The sequence below is a fragment of the Bos indicus x Bos taurus genome, chromosome 14 (genome assembly GCF_003369695.1).
Source record: "Bos indicus x Bos taurus breed Angus x Brahman F1 hybrid chromosome 14, Bos_hybrid_MaternalHap_v2.0, whole genome shotgun sequence".
Lineage (NCBI taxonomy): Eukaryota > Metazoa > Chordata > Mammalia > Artiodactyla > Bovidae > Bos > Bos indicus x Bos taurus.
The window spans coordinates 66,503,679-66,519,345 of NC_040089.1; the positions used below are offsets into that span (position 1 = coordinate 66,503,679).

Consider the following 15,667-nt stretch of genomic DNA (forward strand, 5'->3'; position numbering starts at 1 on the left):
GCACGCCCCTTCTTTCTGGAGCATCCCCCATGCCCTGTCCTGTCCCTGTAGCTTCATCTCAGGCTGAAGTTTTGAAGAGTGACTGAGTCTTTCCACAAGGATCCTGAAAAGACATTGGCCCCCAGGCTCTTGCAGGACGAGTCTGTACTTGGCAGAGGGGCACTGCTTTCCTCTATGGGGAGCCTGCTGAGCCTGAAAGCACTGTTCTCAGGGGGCATCCTCACCATTGGCTGCAGACGATCCTGGGAGCTCCCAGCCCAGCCTCTGAGCTCTCCTGGGCTTTTGTACTAATAGCTGTTTGGAAATTTTGTTGTGTGCATGCTTTAAAAGCATGTAGGGAATTTGGGTTTTTAAACTTTCCCTTCTTACCCGCTCAGGGCATCTGATCAAGAGAAGAGAGCAATGGTTCTCAATCTCAGGGGAACATCAGTCACCTGCAGAGATTATTTGAAAGGCAAAATGGGCCCATGATTCAAATTTCAAACATACTAAGGGGAGACGTCCCCTTTGGAGGGGGTATCTGGCAGTATCTGCCTAAAGTACAAAATGTACCTTTGACCTGGCAGCTTCACTTCTGGGATCCTCTCCTGCAGATACCCTGGCACCGTATGAAGAGAGATACTTTCAAGTAATTCACAGCAGCATCGTTTGTAATAATGAAAAGTGGGAAACAACCCAGATGTCCACGACTACTCAGGAGACAAGCTGAACAAATGTTCTACACAATGAGATGCTGTGCTTAGTCGCTCAGTCGTGTTTGACTCTTTGTGACCCCATGGACTATACAGTCCATGAAATTCTCCAGCCCAGAATACTGGAGTGGGTAGCCGTTCCCTTCTCCAAGGGATCCTACCAACCCAGGGGTCGAACCCAGGTCTCCGGCATTGCAGGCGGATTCTTTACCAGCTGAGCCACCAGGGAAGCCCCAAAGAAACAGGAATGGAATGGAAATAAAATGGAATGTTAGCTATCCATTGCGGAGAAGGCAACGGCAACCCACTCCAGTACTCTTGCCTGGCAAGTCCCATGGACGGAGGAGCCTGGTAGGCTGTGGTCCATGGGGTTGCTAGGAGTCGGACACGACTAAGCGACTTCACTTTCACTTTTCATTTTCATGCATTGGAGAAGGAAATGGCAACCCACTCCAGTGTTCTTGGCTGGAGAATCCCAGGGACAGGGGAGCCTGGTGGGCTGCCGTCTATGGGGTCGCACAGAGTCGGACACGACTGAAGTGACTCAGCAGCAGCAGCTGCAGCTATCCATTGCTGCAAAACAAGGTATGCCAACACTTAGCAGCTTAAGGCAACATGTGTGATGTCACACAGTGTCTGAGGGTCTGGAAGCCAGCAGGGGCTCAGCTGGGAGGTTCTGGCTCAGAGTGTCTCGTGAGGCTGCAGCCGAGCTGGTCCCCTGGGAGCTGCATTGATCCCAAGGCTCCGCTGGAGCTGGAGGATCTGCTTCTGAGCTCACTGGTGTGTGCACTGGCCTCAGCTCCTCCCTGGAGGATGACGGAAGGCTTCAGTTCCTCAACATGTGGGCCTCTCCACTGGGCTGCTCCCAATACGGCTTCCCTTAGAGTGAAGCCAACATGACTTCAAGAAGCCAGAGAGAGCTCCCAGAAAGCAGCCACAGTGTTTCTGACAACTTCACTGGAGAAGGGACACAGCACCGTTATTTCCACAGCTGTCGGTCACGCAGGCGGACGGTGAAGGAGGGAAGGAATACATGTGTGTGAATTCAGGAGGGGCTGCCCTGGATGGAGGCTGCCCACCACCAGTTACCTGGGAACCAGAGGGAGGCAGGGGGATGGAAGGGTGGGCAAGAGTGCGAGCCAAACTCCTTAATGCACGTCTTTTTGTACTGTTTTGATTTTTAAACTATGTATACCTTTTACCCATTCTAAAAATAAAATCAAATTTAAACAGACAAAAAAATCTTATAAAAGTACTCTTCTCTCTCACCTTTGACACCCTGCGTCATTATTTTTTAAAGGTAGCACCGTGATTAATTTAACCAGTTTCTTTTTGGAAAGGCAGTGAGGTGGTCCCTAGGCTTTGCTATTACAATTGTTACCGCAGGGGATACTCGTATGCCTGTAGTTTTGCATACAATGGGAAAGCAAGTCCGAAAGATAAACATCTAGAAGTAGGATTGCCTCACTAAAGGGTAGGAACATTTAGCCCCGGATAAATATTTTTCAAATTGTCCTGCAAGGAGGTTGCATCAATCAACGTAAGATAATCTCTATTTCGGGAGGTCCAGGGTGCTGCCTGGACTTTCGGATGTTTTAAAAAGCCCCACGGATGACACCAACAAACTGCCAGAAGTGAGATGCCAGCGCGGGACCCAGAACTTAGGTTCAGAGACCTTCCCAAGTGTCCAGAGAGGTGATACCATTCCTCCATCATCATGAACCACCTGCCATCATCTTTCTCCTGGGCTGTTACTCCATCTACCAACTAGGTCTTCACAAACCTACTTCACCCCCTCCAGCCCACTCTCCTGGACTCAGCTGGAGTCCTCTTCTAAAGCGTGCGTGCAGACATCCTTCCCTCCATCTGCCTGACACCCTTAAGTGCTTCCTGAGAGTCTGGGTAGGACTCATTGGTGAGGTTCGCAGGAACCTGCCCGCTGCCTCATCTCAGCCACGCTCCCCCCAGCTCTGAGTACTTTCTTTCAGTACCTCAGGACCAAGCCAGAAAGTGAAAGTGGCTCAGTCGTATTCGACTCTTTGCAACCTCCATGGACTATAGAGTCCATGGAATTCTCCAGGCCAGAATACTGGAGTGGGAAGCTTTTCCTTTCCTCCAGGGGATCTTCCTAACCCAGGGATCAAACCCAGGTCTCCTGCACTGCAGGCAGATTCTTTACCAGCTGAGCCACAAGGGAAGCCCAAGAATACTGGAGTGGGTAACCTATCCCTTCTCCAGTGGATCTTCCTGACCCAGGAATCCAACTGGGGTCTCCTGCACTGCAGAGGGATTCTTTACTAGCTGAGCCGCCAGGGAAGCCCACCAAGCCAGAAGCCCGCCCCCTATAGGGCTCTGCCCAGCCAATCGTCTGCTGCCTCCACCTCCTCTAGGTGTCTTCTGGGACCTCCCTGCACAGAGCCTCACAGCCCCAGGCACCTGCCCCCTCTGGTAATGTCACAGCTAGCAGTAGTAGTATTAGTCACTCAGTCGTGTCTGACTCTTTGTGACCCTGTGGATTGTAGCCCGCCAGGCTCCTCTATCCATGGGATTCTCCAGACAAGAACACTTGAGTGGGTTGCCATTCCCTTCTCCAGGGGATCTTCCTGACCCAGGGAATCAAACCCAGGTCTCCTGCACTGCAGGCAGATTCTTTACCGTCTGAGCTATAGGAAACCCCAGCATCACAGCTATCACCAAACACTTACTGGTTGCTCTGGACCTATGCCTGCCTCCTCACTGGACCACGCTCACACGGGCTCTGACCTCCAGGGGACCACAGGCTGCACCTGCCCTCCTCTCCTGGATCTCCCAGCTCCGAACTTAATGCCTGGCCCCCACAGCAGGTCCTCAGCAAATGCCTGCTGAGTTAAAGGAAACACTTCCTCAGCTTTCTACTCTGAAAACCAAGGATCACGAGAGTTTTAAATGAGAACCCACGCCGTGTGGATGGTGACGGTCAGCTGGGCTCCCCTTTCTCTCCCTCCTTCCAGCCTTGCAGAGTGCGATTCGCATTTGTTCAGCAAAACGTCCAGTTTCTGCACATCAGGGACATTCCTGTCACTCATAATTAAAGAACCACAAATGGTAAATTAGAGAAGGCCAAAGTTGTGCTGCAGCTAACTCCCCGACCACAGGCTTTCAGCTGCCTTTCAGTCACCAAGTCTGGAAACCAGCTTGGAATCAGCATCTCTGCCGAGCTAAGGTTACTCCCTGCTGGGAAAGCATGTCAGTGGTTCCCTAACAGGCAAAGAGAGCCAACATCCCTGACTCACGATTACGGGGGGCCTTCAGCCTGGGGAGAATGGTGGGCACTCCGACAAGAGTTCATTCATTCAGTGAGTGTGTATGGAGCCCTTACTCTGCCAGCCTCTACCCTCATTCTCGGGCTAGAAGGGACCTTGGGGATGAACTGATCCAACACCTTCCTTTAAAGTCACAGAAACTGAAGGACACAGAGTGGGTGTGACTTTCCCAAGGCCCCTTACCCTGCAGAGATGATTAGTCTCAGCCGTGCTGGGGGCAGAGGTGTGATTAGATCACAGGTCTGTCGCCTCCGTGGTCCCTGGTCCAGGGGTCATCCTCGCCCAGCAGACTCATCAGAGGCTGCTCAGATAGGCTGATAGATTCTCAGAAGGCAAACTAAAACAGTTTTCTCAAGGGAAGCCAAACCTCCAAATAGCATAATGAACTCTAAGTGCTGCACTGGTCTGTCTCAGTGGCTCCTCCAGGCTCACATCTCTCCAGTCTCCCTCTCAATTCAGCACTCGGTACTTACTACTAAGTACTCAGTACTCTCAGCTTCTTTCAGTTCACTCTCTGGACCCTGGCTGGCATGTTCTATTTCCTGTGCTTAGGAAGACCACGCCCTCCATTTTAGCCCTTTGGGGCCGCTCTAACAAAACACTTCAGACTGAGTAGCTTATAAACAACAGAAATGTATTGCTCACAGTTCTGGAGGCTGGAAGTCTGAGGTCAGGATGCCAGCAAGGTTGGGCAAGAGCCCTCTTCTAGGTCACAGACTTCTTGTATCCTTACATGGCAGAAGAAATTGGAGAGTTCTGAGGGCAGGGATCTCATTCATACGGGCTCCATCCTCACGACCTAATCACCTCCTAACGGCCTTGCCTCCTAACACCATCACCTTCCATGGTTAGGCTTTCAACATATAAATTTGCGGAGGGAGGGGGGCGAGGCGCAAATATTCAGTCCATAACACCTTCCATCTCTGCATAGCTCCCTCCATCAGTCTCTAAAGGTCAGATCAAACACCTCTTTCTCAGGAAGACTTCCTCTGAACCAGGTGAGGGTCCCCCTGCCAGATGCCCCGTGACACCTCTCCTACCCTCATGATGACTCTCATCACACAGAATGGAAGATCCATCCTTAATATCCTTCTTCCCTGAGAAATTTTAAACTCTCTCAGGGCAGAAACTGAACTTGCATCAACCCCACAGTGGCCCAGGGTCAGCACAAGATGACCAGCACAACACAGGTCCACAGGAAGTGCCTGTAGGGGCTGAGCAGCAATGAACCAGAAGTACCTAGACTCGAATCCAGAGACGAAAGTGGACAGACGGAACCACCACTTCATGTGACATGGCTGTAGGGACTTAGCAGAGATCTCAGGATGCAGGAATGAAATTTCCCCTTTAGAGAAGGATCCTCTTTTAAAAAAAAAAAATATGTCAGAAGGCAGGTCTACATATTAATTAAAGCCTTATCATGACGGGGGTCTGCAATTAAGACGAGTAGACGCTTCAGGACGTAGCACAGGTTTTAGGGCCTGAGTCTCACAGCCCCACACACTGATACAGTCTGTTCCTCACATCTGGATTCCACATCTGGTGACTCACGCACGGGCTGTGGTGCAGCAATCATGGGGTAATGTGTTCCGAGGACTCGCACCTCTGTGGTGATGACAGACAGAAATCCTGTGTCTGGGGCTCCACGTAGGAGGTTATTAAACCCAACCCCAACCCCAGAGGGAGAAAGCCACAGTGGCCGCCTGCCAAGAGGGTGACCAAGGCTGAGAGACAGAATTACACCATTTGCTGGCATTTTTAAAAATAATAAATCTAGCAGCAGCCATTCATTTGCTAACTCTTTGTAGGTTTTTTTTTTCTCAGACAAACCAGAAGCAGCTCAACTGAGACGTATTTTTAGAGGTCACCCTGGGTAAGAGATTCTGAAGTCAGGGGACCCCAGTCTTAGCCCTGACTCTGTCGTCAACCCCCAGGGTCAGCTTGGGGGGCATCAGTTTTCTCCCCAGGCCACAAAAGAAAGAAAAGATCTCTAAGTTTCCTTCTGTTCCTTTCTATCTCTAATGTGAATACACGAGGGTAAAGGGTACAGTGGTCTTTTCTCTCCAGTCTCTGTGATGGACTGAATTGTGTTCTCCTCAAATTCTGAGTTGAAGCCCAAACCCTCAATGTGCTGGTATTTGGATGTGGGGCCTTTGGGAGGTGATTAGGGTTAGATGAGGTTATGAGCGTGGGACCCCCATGATGGGATTAGTGCCCTTCTAAAAAGAGACTACAAGAGAGCGTATTCTCTACGTGTGTGTCTGTGTATCTGTGTGTGATGGGAGGACACAGCAGGAAGGCAGACATCTGCAAGCTCAGAGGAGGGTTCTTACCAGAGCTGACCATACTGGCGCCTTAATCTTGGATGTCCAGCCTCCAGAACAGCAAGACAATTACATTTCTGCTGCTAAGGCACCAAGCATGCAGGATTTCTTGATGACTGCCTGAATACAATAACACACTGCTCTTGTCTTGCTCAGGGTTGCTTCGTCCTGCAACGTCAGTCTGGGAGGCATCAGGTAGGAAAAAGCCTTTGCCCACCCACCTCTGGTGGCCAGTGTAGGAGTATCCCCAGCTGAAATTCCCAGTGCTCTATGCTTGTCACTCAGATCTGCATCAGCACCCGCCACATGCTAGAGGAAGGTAGTGCCCGGGCTCCTGAGCCTGACTCCTCCCAGGCAGTCTCCACAAGGAGCGCAGGCCAGGCCTACCAGGAGTGGGTCTTCAGGCAGCAAAGCAGGACGCTACCTCAGCCCGCTCCTAGTGTGGGGCCGTCTAACAGTGGGAAGTAAGATTTCAACAAGAGTACCTTCAGGTTTATGGAATTTTACAAGTTCCCCAAGCACTTCAGTGACTGTCTTTCCCTGTGCCACAGAGTGACCCTGAGAAAGAGGCAGAAATGACCATTCCCAGTTTACAGGTGAACAGTTAGATGCAGGCAAGAGACCTGAGAAATGTGGGTTTGGTCCCTGGGTCAGGAAGATCCCCTGGAGGAGGACATGGCAATCCACTCCAGTATTCCTGCCTGGAAAATCCCATGGACAGAGGAGCCTGGCAGGCTATGATCCAGAGGGTCACAGAGTCAGACACAACTTTAGCAACTTAGCATGCATGCAGTCAGATCCAGAGAGGTCAGTTCCCTCCCAAGATTTAAACCCAATCTTTGGGCTCTTAGTTCAGTGTTCTTTCTACTCTGCCATGCTGATTCTAGATCTGTGCACAGATGGCCACAGGGAAGGGTCCTGATGGGGTCTTACTGCAGTGGGTGGAGCAGAGCTGCTCCCAGCAGGCCAGGAGGGCAGGAAGTTCCCCATGGAGGTGATGCTGGCCCTGGGCTGGGTTTCTGCCAGCAGAGGTGGGATATGGAGGTTGTCCTAAGTGGAGACAGGCTGGGCTGGAGGTTCAGGCCCTGCTCAGAGAAGAGGGGAGTTGCCTCCTTTGAAGAACCGGAGGGAACAGGGAAGAAGACCTGGGTGGGGCTCAGGAGGTGGAGGAAGGTGTTATCTGCCACCTGCCAAGTCAAGGGCCACTGAAGCATCCGGAACAGAAGATGGACCCTGTGCCAGGTGCCACAGGATGAAAACACAGGTGGTCTCTGCCCGTTCACTCAACATGCATTGAACTTTATGGAGCATTTCCTGTGGGCAAGGCCTGGAACTCAGTCTCTGAGTAAGACCGGGTCTCTAACCTCCAGAAGCTCGCAGGCCTGTGGGCTGTGTGCTCCTCGCACATCTAGACTAGAGAGTCTTTCCTGATGCTGAGATGCGCTTGCACTAAGTTTATTTCAGAAATTTCCAGGAGGTAGAGACGGGACGAGTCCTCTCAGCTGCAGCTTGCAGAACAGATCCCCTGATTTCCCTCCCCACCTCAACCCCCTTCAGGGTTGTGGAACAACCCTCCAAGGGGTGATCGCAGCTTAGGGGTCAGGGGACCAAGAGGAAGGGAGGGTGGGCGTCACTCCAGAGGCCAGAGAGCCCAAGGTGCCTGCAGGGGTGTGAGAATAAGCGTCCATTCCTTCCAGGGCCCTGGGAAACTGCGCCTGCTCTTTGTGCTTCAGAGAACCTTCCGGAAAGTGAGCAGAGTGTTCTCAGGCCACCTGCTATCAAGGTGGTAAGTGGAGGCTGCCTTTATGAAGGGCCAAGGACACCCTCATCTGCTGAGCAGGCCTGGCTGAACTCCAGCGGGCTCCCCACCCACAGCCCAGCATGATTTACAAAAAAGATGCAGTCAGGGTGTCAGGCTCTTTGTGATCTGGGACGGAGCTGGGAAACACACGTTCCCAACCCCAGTTTACTATGGCCACACTGAAAACACAGCGCATTACTGCAGAACAGGGCAGCTAGACAGAATCAACCCGGGGCAGACACAGGCTTCAAATAGGGGACAAGCTCAACAGATATGTGTCAGATGGCGGGTAAAATGCATCTCTTACAAATACCACCATTGCCTGTGTGTGTGCTCAGTCATGTCCGACTCTGCAACCCCATGGACTACAGCCCTCCAGGCTCCTCTGTCCATGGGATTTCCCAGGCAAGGGTGTTAGAGTGGGTTACCATTTCCTTTACTAACTGAGCTATCAGGGGGCCCTGACTTCCCTGGTGGCTCTGATGGTAAAGTGTCTGCCTACAGTGTGGGAGACCCGGGTTTGATCCCTGGGCTGGGAAGATCCCCTGGAGAAGGAAATGGCAACCCACTTCAGTAGTCTTGCCTATAAAATCCCATGGACGGAGGAGCCTGGTAGGCTATGGTCCATGGGGCTGCAAAGAGTTGAACACAACTGAGTGACTTCACTTTCTTTCACCATTTCCTACTACAACCATTGCCTGAGGATAGGATAACTCTAACTCATCTGATCATCTCATGTAGACGCACCATATATAATAAACAAATACATATCAAAATTCACTTCTAATGTCATTGTTGCACGTTTACTCAAATGGATAATACCACTGTATCATCAGTTACAAGCCCTATAAATGAGAAAATGGACATTTGAAAGTGTCAGTGGCCATAACAGATGCGGCTGGAAGGAGGGAGTGGGACACGCAGTTGTAAGGAGGAGGGGTAGCATTTGTTTGGAAGGGTCATGAAAATTTCTTAGACGTCCTGCGATTATCTTATAGTCAGTTCTTGGTTATCACAGCAATGGGGAGGTCCAAAGAAATGCATGGATAATCTAAGATGATGAGAATTAAAATAAATCCGTTAAAAAGCAGGCTTCTGGCTTTGGCATGCAGTCAAATGTACATGCAATTGGACACACCCACTCTCTTTCTGCACCCTGATGTCCAGCCCCTCCCTGTGCTGGCCAGGACAGCCGGGCAGGCAGCCACAAGCAAGCCATAAAACTCAAGACTCCATCCCAAATGGGGGAAACCTTTTCTCACAGCCGGCGGAGTTAGAGAGGCACACCCAGCTATGCAATCAGGGCACCTGCCCAAGTGAACAGATGACATAAAAAGGTGGACATGTTAGGTTGTGACCACAGTAGTATCAGTGGTCAGGGAACCTGGTCCTATAACTGGAAAGACTAGCAGGACCCGCAAGGTACATGGCAATCCTGTTCCTCCACTTCTGACCCCTTCTCTCGAAATGACCATTTTTAAGTCTTTATCTTGGTCCACTTGGAAACAGGACTGCAGGGCAGAAAACATAGCCTCCTTGAGTGAAGAGGAGGACATCTGGGAGATTTTTTTTTTTAAGTAATGGAGACAGGAATTGGGACCAGCTGCCGGGAAATATGTCCCCAGGAAACCTCACTGCCAACCTCGCCCCCCACCCCCCAATCTGCTGCCAAATTATCCGGATTGGGGGAGGGGACGGGGTTCTCAGGAGCCTCCCCTTCTCGCAGAACTGACTTTGGAGTCACAAGAGTCCAGAGTCTGAACCCACCCCGTAACAGCTGGTCACTTTAGGCTTTTCACTTAGTCTGAAGGTGAGGATTCCGCTGAGGTTGCGGCCCAGAGAAAGCACGCGCTCAGCGTGCAGCGCCGCCGGAAGTCCGCAGTCAGGAAAGCATCTACTTCACTATAACTCATGCCCGCTCCGAAATGACCACAGGCCAGGCCGGAAGAGGCAGAGGCTGTCTTGGGGCAGGAAAGCGGCAGCCACCAGGGCTGACATCGCTGGGAGGGGGCTTTCGCACACGTTCAGCCACGAACCCGGGGGCGCAGACCCACCCGTGGTCACTGTCCTCGGCGCACCCCACCCACGATCGCCCGTGCCGTGCCCCCCTCGTCCGACGTCACAACACTCACTGGCACAGGTCTTGCCGTCACTGCGGAGCACGTGTCCCTCGGGACACTCGCAGACGAAGGATCTGTCCGTGTTGACGCAGGAGTACTCGCAACCGTGGCGGCTCAGCAAGCAGTAATCCACTCCTGCAAAACCCCACAGCCAGGGAATCAGATCACGGACCTGCGCGGCCCACTAACCCTCCTCCTCCTGCCCCGGGAAGGCGCGCGGTCCCCAGGGGACAGCCCCGCCATCTCCCCCGGAGCAACGAGCAGAGGACAGAGCGGGGCCCGCCATCCCCTACGGCCGTCACGTTCTCCACGCCGGTGGCAAAGCTCTTCCCTGTAAGAGAAGCACGAAGGGCACTCACGCGAGCAGGTCTTGAGGTCGTCGTTGATGAGGAAGCCTTCCGAACACTGGCAAACGAACGAGTCCTCCGTATTGAGACACAGCTGCTCACAGCCGTGGTCCTGCTCGGCGCAGTGATCCACCCCTGCAGGCGACCACACAGGGAAAGCCCCTGAAGTAAGCCAGGAGGGCATCAGAGAACAAAACCACCTCCCCGGGGAGCCGCTGCCTGGCAGCTTCACTCCGTTGATGCCCCAAAGAGAGAGGTGTATGGTTTCCTTCCACCCTGTGCCACTGGCCTGGTTTGTTTTACTTCCTATTTCTTTGAGGAGTAAGGTGCATGTGACTCCGGTCAAGGTGGTAATGACAGTAGCCCTCTGCACCTGAGCCAGGTCTGGGCATCACCTGCAATCCCCCCGGGGCACCGGTGCGAGAAGGGGCCCTCCCCGTGGCACAGAGAGGAGAACCAGGCTCGGAAAGGTGGAGCCGCGGACCTCGCGGGTTCCCTGCGGCTCACAGCCTTGTCTCAGGATTGGGGAGGGCTCCACGCCACACTATTTGGGCTCAAATCCCACCTCCCCCTACCGGCTTCCCAGCTGTGAGATGCTTGCTGGGCGGTCATTTGGCCTCTCTGCCAGCATCTCATGACTTGAGAAATGGGGTTGAGGCTCGCTTTTTTCTAGGAACATGGTGGGAGGAGTTGATTCACCTAAAACCCTCAGAACAGTGGCTGGCATACATAATCACTTTGTGAATGCCTGTCATTACTAAGTATATGGCTGGGGAAGAAAGAATTGTATAGTTCCTTTTATCTCAAAGAGAAAAAGTGCTGTTATCCTCCATAACCAGGACATCCAGATTCAGAAAACAAACCAACGCCAAGGCCTTGCATGTGTGGCCAGTCCTGGCACCCGAGCCCTGCACAGCTGGCCTAGCTAGGATAACAGACACACAGCTGCGGTGAACTGGTTCCCACCAGACAGCCCTGCAGGCTGCCTCCCAGATTTCCTTGATGGAGAAAACGCACACCAGGAGACTGGAGAGACACTGAAGGCCTTGTGCAGGGCCATGGGGTGGGCCTCTTTGACTCCCACAGGACCTGGGACTGTGCCTTCTGGAACATTCCACCCGTGGCTGTGCCTACAGCAAACATTCGCAAGATCTCAAGAGCCAGAGACTTCTGTTCACATCTCAGTTCACCATTTACCTGTCACGTGATCCTGGGAAACGTAACTTAATCCCCTTGCGCTTGTTTCCCCATCTTTAAATGGGGGTAAGAATGTTGATGCCTCACTGGGATCTGGTGCAGATAAAGTGAGTGAGTACTTGGGAAGTGATCCCAGCCACGCCTGCATGGAGCAAGCCCCTCATAAGGGCTTCCTATTGTGATGGTCTGTGGGTTCCCTGAGCCCCCATGGAGAATAGGATTACCAGGCTATCTCTGGGGACTCCTAGGAAGAAATAGCTTGGTTTATACTTTCTTGAAGCTGACTAGATGGTCCTTCTTACTAGATTCCAGAAAGAAAAGATGGCTCAATCTCTCCTGCTCCAAGGCGTGCGGGGAGGGATAGGCAGGTCACGGGTCCTGAGGCTCTAGGCGGGCTTGTCCAGGTCATGCCTAGCCTGCCCTGGGATGCCTGTCAGAGCTGTCAGCTGGCAGGCCCCACACTCCTGGAAGAGAAGGCACACAGACTGTACACAGATCCATCTTCACCAGGGTGTTCCCTCGTTGAGCGGAAGGACCCTTGTTCATCACTGGCTTCTCACAAGGACTCAGAGACTTCCAGAGGCAAGTGCAGAGCAGTGCCAACTCTCTGGTTCAAAAATGCTTTGACTTCCGAGATTGATGCTTCGAAAGCCCGATCGAGGACTCTGTTTCCTCTGAAGACGGAAAGGGGCACGAGGTTTCCCGAGGACCGCTCTGCACCTAATACTTCATCTGTGAAACTTCCCCTCCAGGCGCTGGAAGGTCCAAATACTGAACAGCTGTACTGTTCTCACTCACAATCTACCTCTGTCCCCAAAGCTGGAGCAGATATGCAGCTCACTGGGTGGAAAGCCACACAAAGGACCCCTTCTGTGCCAGCCGTGTCACCAAGCCCCTCGCTGGCACCCCCCAGGGTCAGGGCGTCCCCCGCCATGTCACACGCCCCACCCCCGCTGGCTTGGACCAGTGGAGACTCTGCCTCGTAAAAAAGAGATGGAACCATCCAGCTGGCACATCCTGCAAGTTTCCACGTTGACGTCACCGGACCGAGTTGTGTTGCGCCCCTTACACAAGAAAATGAAGACAATGCTTCATAAAAAGTCCCATGTTTCTCAGCTCGCCCTCAGATGAGGTCTGCAGTGGCCCAAGGGCCTTTTGAGGTCTGTCTCTTTTCTGGTTCCTGTCCCAGGCTCTGTGGCAACAAAGAGCTCTTATTTTTAATTGTATGTTTTCCTTGTGTCAAGCACTGTGCTAAGAGGTTGAAATAGTCCTCATGATTCCCCTTAACAACTCCAGGAAATTAATGCTGTTATCATCTTCCCTTCTTTTAAACGGATGGGAAAGTCAAAGCTTGGAGAACTTTAATACCTTACCTGGGGTCACATGTCTAGTATGAGGCAGAGTTTGGATGAAATCAGGCTGGTCTGACTTAATCAAGGCTCTCAAGAGCAAATGATAATATTAGCTAATATTTGTGCATGTGTTAGTTGCTCAGTCATGTCCAACTCTTTGCGACCCCATGGACTGTAGCCCGCCAGTCTCCTCTGTCCATGGAATTCTCCAGGCAAGAATCCTGGAGTGGGTAGTCATTCCCTTCTCCAGGGGATCTTCCTGACCCAGGGATTGAACCCAGGACTCCTGCATTGCAGGTAGATTCCTTACCATCTGAGCCACCAGAGAGGCCTAGCTAATATTTACTGGGCTTTTATTATGTGTCTAGCAGGATTTTTCTAAGTGTTTTCTACGTGCTGATTCTGTCACCCTTCACAATCCAGTCTCTGAGGCAGGCAGCATGAGTAGTCCCATTTTACAGATGATGAAACTGAGGCCAGGAAAGTTAAGGCTGCTGGACCATCAGGCTCATAGGAAACCCAGGAGCTTCAGAAGTGACTGGCTGCTAGTGAGCCCTGGGCCCTGTGTGTGAACCTGGCCCTCCCTTGAGCCCCTGACCCGGGTACACTCACGGCTGCAGGTCTTGCCGTTGGGGTCCAGAGTGTAGCCCCGGCGGCAGCGGCAGTAGTAGCCCTCCTCCGTGTTGATGCATTCGTGCTCACAGCCCGGCTTGTTCAGCGCGCAGTAGTTGATCCCTGAAGGGAGAAAGGGCAAACACTCCTTCAGGCTTGGGGCTTCTCCCAGGGCTGAGGTTGGCCCCTCCCAGTAAATATTCAGTAAGGAAGGTGCTACACAGGACACAGACAGCAGCTCCTGTTCTGCACAAGCTTGTTTGGGAGAACCTGGCACCTGGGAGTGTGTCCCTCTGCGCTCGCCAGCAGGGGTCTCTTCCTCAATAGATGGCCAAAACGCTGGGAAAATGGGTTGAGCGCCACAGTTCCCAGCCCATCTCCTCCCAAGAATGATGGAAACGCTGGGAAAATTCAGTCTCTTCTTCCAGTTAACCTGATTACTAGGGCTCAAAGCGTGTATGGAGCTGCTGCCGGCAGTGACATCTGACAACGGCATGGGACGGCACAAGGCAGAATAAACAGCAGCTGATCTTGCAAGATACCCAGCGATTTAGGAGAGGCAGGAAAAGGCAATTACATTAAGAAGGGTCCAAAGCTCCACCGGGCTCTGGGTGAGAGCGTGACACCATCCGTAATCAAGAAACGGGAAAAGACGCATCTCTGATGCTGGCCCAGGTTGTTACAGCTCGGCCCTATTCACCCCCATCCAAGCTGCCTTTCTGCCGGCAGACATCGGCAGCATCACCACCAGCAGTCAATTAGCAGTTTCATTTTCTGGTAGAAAATGCTAAAACCACATGCTGGGTCACCCCTACCCCCACCTCCCCCCCACATACAGAGAAAGTAATGGAAGAGTCGAAGAACTATAAAGGGAAATAAAATGAGCTTGTGGAGGGCCTTTGTTAGACTGGTCACCCACCTCAGGGGCTGAACTGGAGCCATTTAGCTGCATTGTTCTTTTTCCCGCGGATGTGGCAGACACTGTCGGTTGCCTTGCCAATAAGCATTACCCTGTCTTCCTGAAACCAGAACCCTGACCCCAAAGGCATGAGTCATGAGTGGTATAAGCCAGCCTGGCAAGCATGTTCTCCTTTGCCAGGAATTGGTCTAGAGGTGGGAAGATGCCTAGTTCTTGCCAATGAGACAGAAGAATTTATTGCAGCCCCTAGGAAAGATGTCTCTTCCTGAGAAGACAAAGATGTATGAAAAGAAATGAAATGAAACCCATACTCAAAGGACCTCAGACCATCACGTAAAGGGTCCGTGATGTGCCCTCCCACATGACTGCTGGATGGAACTTTCCATGCGCAGAGAAGAAGTGGCTGCAGACTGAGCAGACAGAGAGAACTCCCATGACCTGCAGGGGCTGGCCTGAGAGAAGAGATGCCGCCACAAGCCACAGGCCCTGGGCATGCTCTCTGTGCTTCACCCCTTCTGCACGAGGAGAGGCAGATTATTGTTAGCTGTGTGCACTTATCAGTTCATCAACAGCCTCACCTGTGTGAGACAGACGTGAATGTCAGAAAACAAGGAATGAGATGAAGGAAAATAGACCTAGCAATAAAACACCGGCCACAGACAGAGACAAAGAGCCAAGTAAAGAGACACAGAACACAAAGGGCCCCACAGACTGGGCCACGTAGTGCAGGACCTGCAGGAATCTCTCCATCACACCAGAGAAAAGTAAGAGAAAAGTCAGAGAAAAGTAAAATTATCTTCACTAAGTGCTGCTCTAAAAAGCCAGCATTCAGCCACTATGGAAAACAGTATGGAGGTTCCTCAAAAAAAATTAAACCTAGAATTACACATGATCCAGCAATTCCACTTCTGGGTTTACACCCAAGAGAACAGAAAGCAGGGCCTTGAAAATATCTATGTTCACAGCATCTTTATTCACAATGACCCAAAGGTGGAAGCAAC

At 52.0% G+C, this 15,667-nt stretch overlaps 1 protein-coding gene across 2 annotated transcripts in view; it reads right to left on the reverse strand.

Annotated features, from left to right (window-relative positions):
* Positions 1-15,667, reverse strand: part of MATN2 (matrilin 2) — a 173,129-nt gene that overhangs the window by 19,486 nt on the left and 137,976 nt on the right. For both annotated transcript variants that reach the window (XM_027561473.1, XM_027561472.1), the window contains exons 8-10: positions 13,748-13,870; positions 10,599-10,721; positions 10,252-10,374 (exon numbers count right to left, since the gene is read on the reverse strand). In XM_027561473.1, coding sequence (XP_027417274.1) covers positions 10,252-10,374; positions 10,599-10,721; positions 13,748-13,870 — 369 coding nt within the window. The remainder of the gene's footprint in view (positions 1-10,251; positions 10,375-10,598; positions 10,722-13,747; positions 13,871-15,667) is intronic.